We start from the raw sequence: 2,832 nt of genomic DNA on the forward strand, positions 1-2,832 counted from the left end.
ATAAAGGAAAACCTATTGCTGCTATGGGTGATGATGAGCTCCGTGCTTCTGCTGCTGCGCTGGTGCAGCAGAGAGCTGCAGCAGAAGAGGAAGGGCAAGAGCAACAACGTAAACCCTAAACCCTAAACCCTCCTAAACCCTAAACCCTAGATAAATCTATCTCTTTTTACATTGCTGCCTAACCATCGAGAAACCCTCGCCTTTGATTCAACCAGAAGAGTTCTTAATCAGCTTTGAGGGTTTAGGTTTTACATTCTAGGGTTTAGGGTTTATATTCTAGGGTTTAGGGTTTAGGGTTTAGGGTTTAGGGTTTGTGTGCAGTGCTGGACGGGGGTTTGTTGTTTTTTGGTGGGGGGTCTGATGCCCCCAAAAGCAGAAGAGAAATAATGAAGGAAATAATAAGCAAAAGTAAAGAAGCAAAGGCCCAAGTAAACCCTAAACCCTAAACCCTAAACCCTAAACCCTAAACCCTAGTTTTATTGTTGAGGGTTGTACGGTGTACCATGCCGAGAATCCCGCTAAACCCTAAACCCTAAACCCTAAACCCTTTTCATGAAGGCTTGAGATTCTTTACTATGGAGGGGTTGGATTTCACTACATATATTTAGGGTTTAGGGTTTAGGGTTTAGGGTTTAGGGTTTTGAGTGCTGCAGCATGCGAGAGAAGCAGAGGAGCAGCAGCAGCTGCTGCAGCAGCTTGAGCTGCAGTTTGCTGCTGTTAGAGAAGACCTGCCATTCGTTAAACCCAAAGAAAAGGAACCGTGAGGGTTTAGGGTTTAGGGTTTAGGGTTTAGGGTTTAGGGTTTGAGGCTTGCTGCGGAAACTCCAGCACGAATGGGCCCACAACAGCTAGGGTTTAGGGTTTAGGGTTTAGGGTTAAGGGTTTAGGGTTTAGGGTTTGCGTGGTGTTTAGGAGCCTTGAGGACCTGCTGGCAAAGTATACAAAAGGGGGGGGGAAGCAGCAGCAGGAGACAACACAGCAGCAGCAGCAGCAGCAGCAGCAGCAGCAGCAAGAGAAGCCTTCACTGTTTAGCTTCCTTAAAAGCAGCAGCAGCAGCAGCAGCAGCAGCAGCAGCGGTCCTTTGTTGCTTCTGGACCCTGACGGCAGCAGCAGCAGCAGCAGCAGCAGTGCATCAGCAGCAGGAGGAGCAGCAGCTGCAGCTAAGAGACCGGCCGAGGGAGCAGCAGCAGCAGCAGCAGCAGCAGCAGCAACAGCAGCAGCATATGATAGAGCAGCAGCAATGCTGCGGTTCTATCCTCGTGTTGCAGCAGGAGAGAAGCTGCTGACGGAAGAAGAAATCAAAGAAAAAGCAAAAAAAAAGCTGCTGCAGCAGCAAAAGAAGCAGCAGCAGCTGCTGCAGCAGGAACACAAACAAGGTATAACACACATATACATCCAAACAAGGGTTTAGGGTTTAGGGTTTAGGGTTTGGGGTTTAGGGTTTGGGGTTTAGAAAGAGTTTCTATTGATGGATTAGGGTTTAGGGTTTAGGGTTTAGGGTTTAGACTCAAACCCTAAACCCTAAACCCTAGCCTGCAACATAGACAGCTCCGTACAACTGCACTAGCATTCCTAGGGTTTTTATTTGGGGTTTAGGGTTTAGGGTTTAGGGTTTAGGGTTTAGGGTTGAGTGTGCAGAGGAGGAGGAGCTCAAGAAAGAAGAAGAAGCGTTCTGGGCTCAGGCTGCAGACACTGCTGCTCCTAGCAGCAGCAGCAGCAGCAGCAGCAGCAGCAGCAGCGAGAGCAGCAGCAGCAGCAGCAGCAGCAACGAGAGCGACAGCAGCAACGACAGCAGCAGCGAAGAGGAGGAGGATGAGGAGCTGCAGGAGTTGCTGCAGCAGGACGATGAAGAAGAAGAAGAAGAAGCAGCAGCAGCAGCAGCAGCAGCAACAGCAACAGAAGCAGCAGCAGCAGCAGCAGCAGATGCAGGAGAAGAAGCAGCAGCAGGAGCAAGAGAAGCATCAGCAGCAGAAGCAGCAACAGAAGCAGCAACAGCAGCAGACAGCGGGCGCACTGAATCCTCTGCTGCTGCAGCAGCAGCAGCAGCAGCAGCAAAAGCAAAAGCAACTGCAGCAGCAGCAGCAGCAGCAGCAGCAGCAGCTGCTGCTGCTGCTGCTGAGATAGACAGCGACGGGGAGGAGTTGACGCTGCAGCAGCAGCAGCAGCGGCAGCTGCTGCTGAATGAGCAGCACGAGCTGCTGCTGCCGTATAAACCCTCGCTACCTAGAAGAGCTGAGGATACACCCCAATTGTTTAGGGTTTGGAAACCCTCGTCGCAGGCTAAGCTGCTGCACCGGTAAACCCTAAACCCTAAACCCTAAACCCTAAACCCTGATAGGCTTGGATACCTTCATAGTTCTGGGCCTAAACCCTAATATGTGGTACTCTCTCTAAACCCTAATCCTAAACCCTAAACCCTCAGGATTAGGGTTTTGGGGTTAGGGTTTAACTCCTCTTGGCTGTGCATAACTTAGGGTTTAGGGTTTAGGGTTTAGGGTTTGTGGTTGCAGGTACTTGATTCTCTATCCTCTGGATGATGCTCAATACACCCCGCGGCTGCTGCTGCTGCTGCAGGGTTTGCTGCTGCACCTCGTGCTGCACTGCAGCAGCAACATAAGCGACGGCACAGGTAAACCCTAAACCCTAATAAACCCTAAAAAACCCTAAACCCTAAACCCTAAAAAACCCTAAACCCTAAACCCTAGTGGCGAATCCTAAACCCTGAAACCCAGAAAAGTATAAACAGAGTAAACCCTAAACCCAAACCCTAAACCCTAAACCCTAAACCCTTGTCTTTGCTGCTCAGGGGCATCTTTCTTTGAACTGTGGCAG

The 2,832-nt window shown here is 50.2% G+C and overlaps 1 protein-coding gene across 1 annotated transcript in view; it reads left to right on the plus strand.

Moving 5' to 3' along the window:
- Nucleotides 1-2,832, plus strand: part of EMH_0033230 (uncharacterized protein) — a gene marked incomplete at both ends in the record, with an annotated part of 10,486 nt that overhangs the window by 1,485 nt on the left and 6,169 nt on the right. The window contains 6 exons of the mRNA XM_013494725.1: nt 1-108; nt 322-428; nt 654-760; nt 913-1,376; nt 1,639-2,296; nt 2,511-2,629. Of these exons, the coding sequence (XP_013350179.1) occupies nt 1-108; nt 322-428; nt 654-760; nt 913-1,376; nt 1,639-2,296; nt 2,511-2,629 (1,563 nt within the window). The remainder of the gene's footprint in view (nt 109-321; nt 429-653; nt 761-912; nt 1,377-1,638; nt 2,297-2,510; nt 2,630-2,832) is intronic.

This window comes from Eimeria mitis, genomic scaffold (assembly GCF_000499745.2).
Source record: "Eimeria mitis Houghton genomic scaffold, Emh_scaff1262, whole genome shotgun sequence".
NCBI classification, from domain to species: Eukaryota; Apicomplexa; class Conoidasida; order Eucoccidiorida; family Eimeriidae; genus Eimeria; species Eimeria mitis.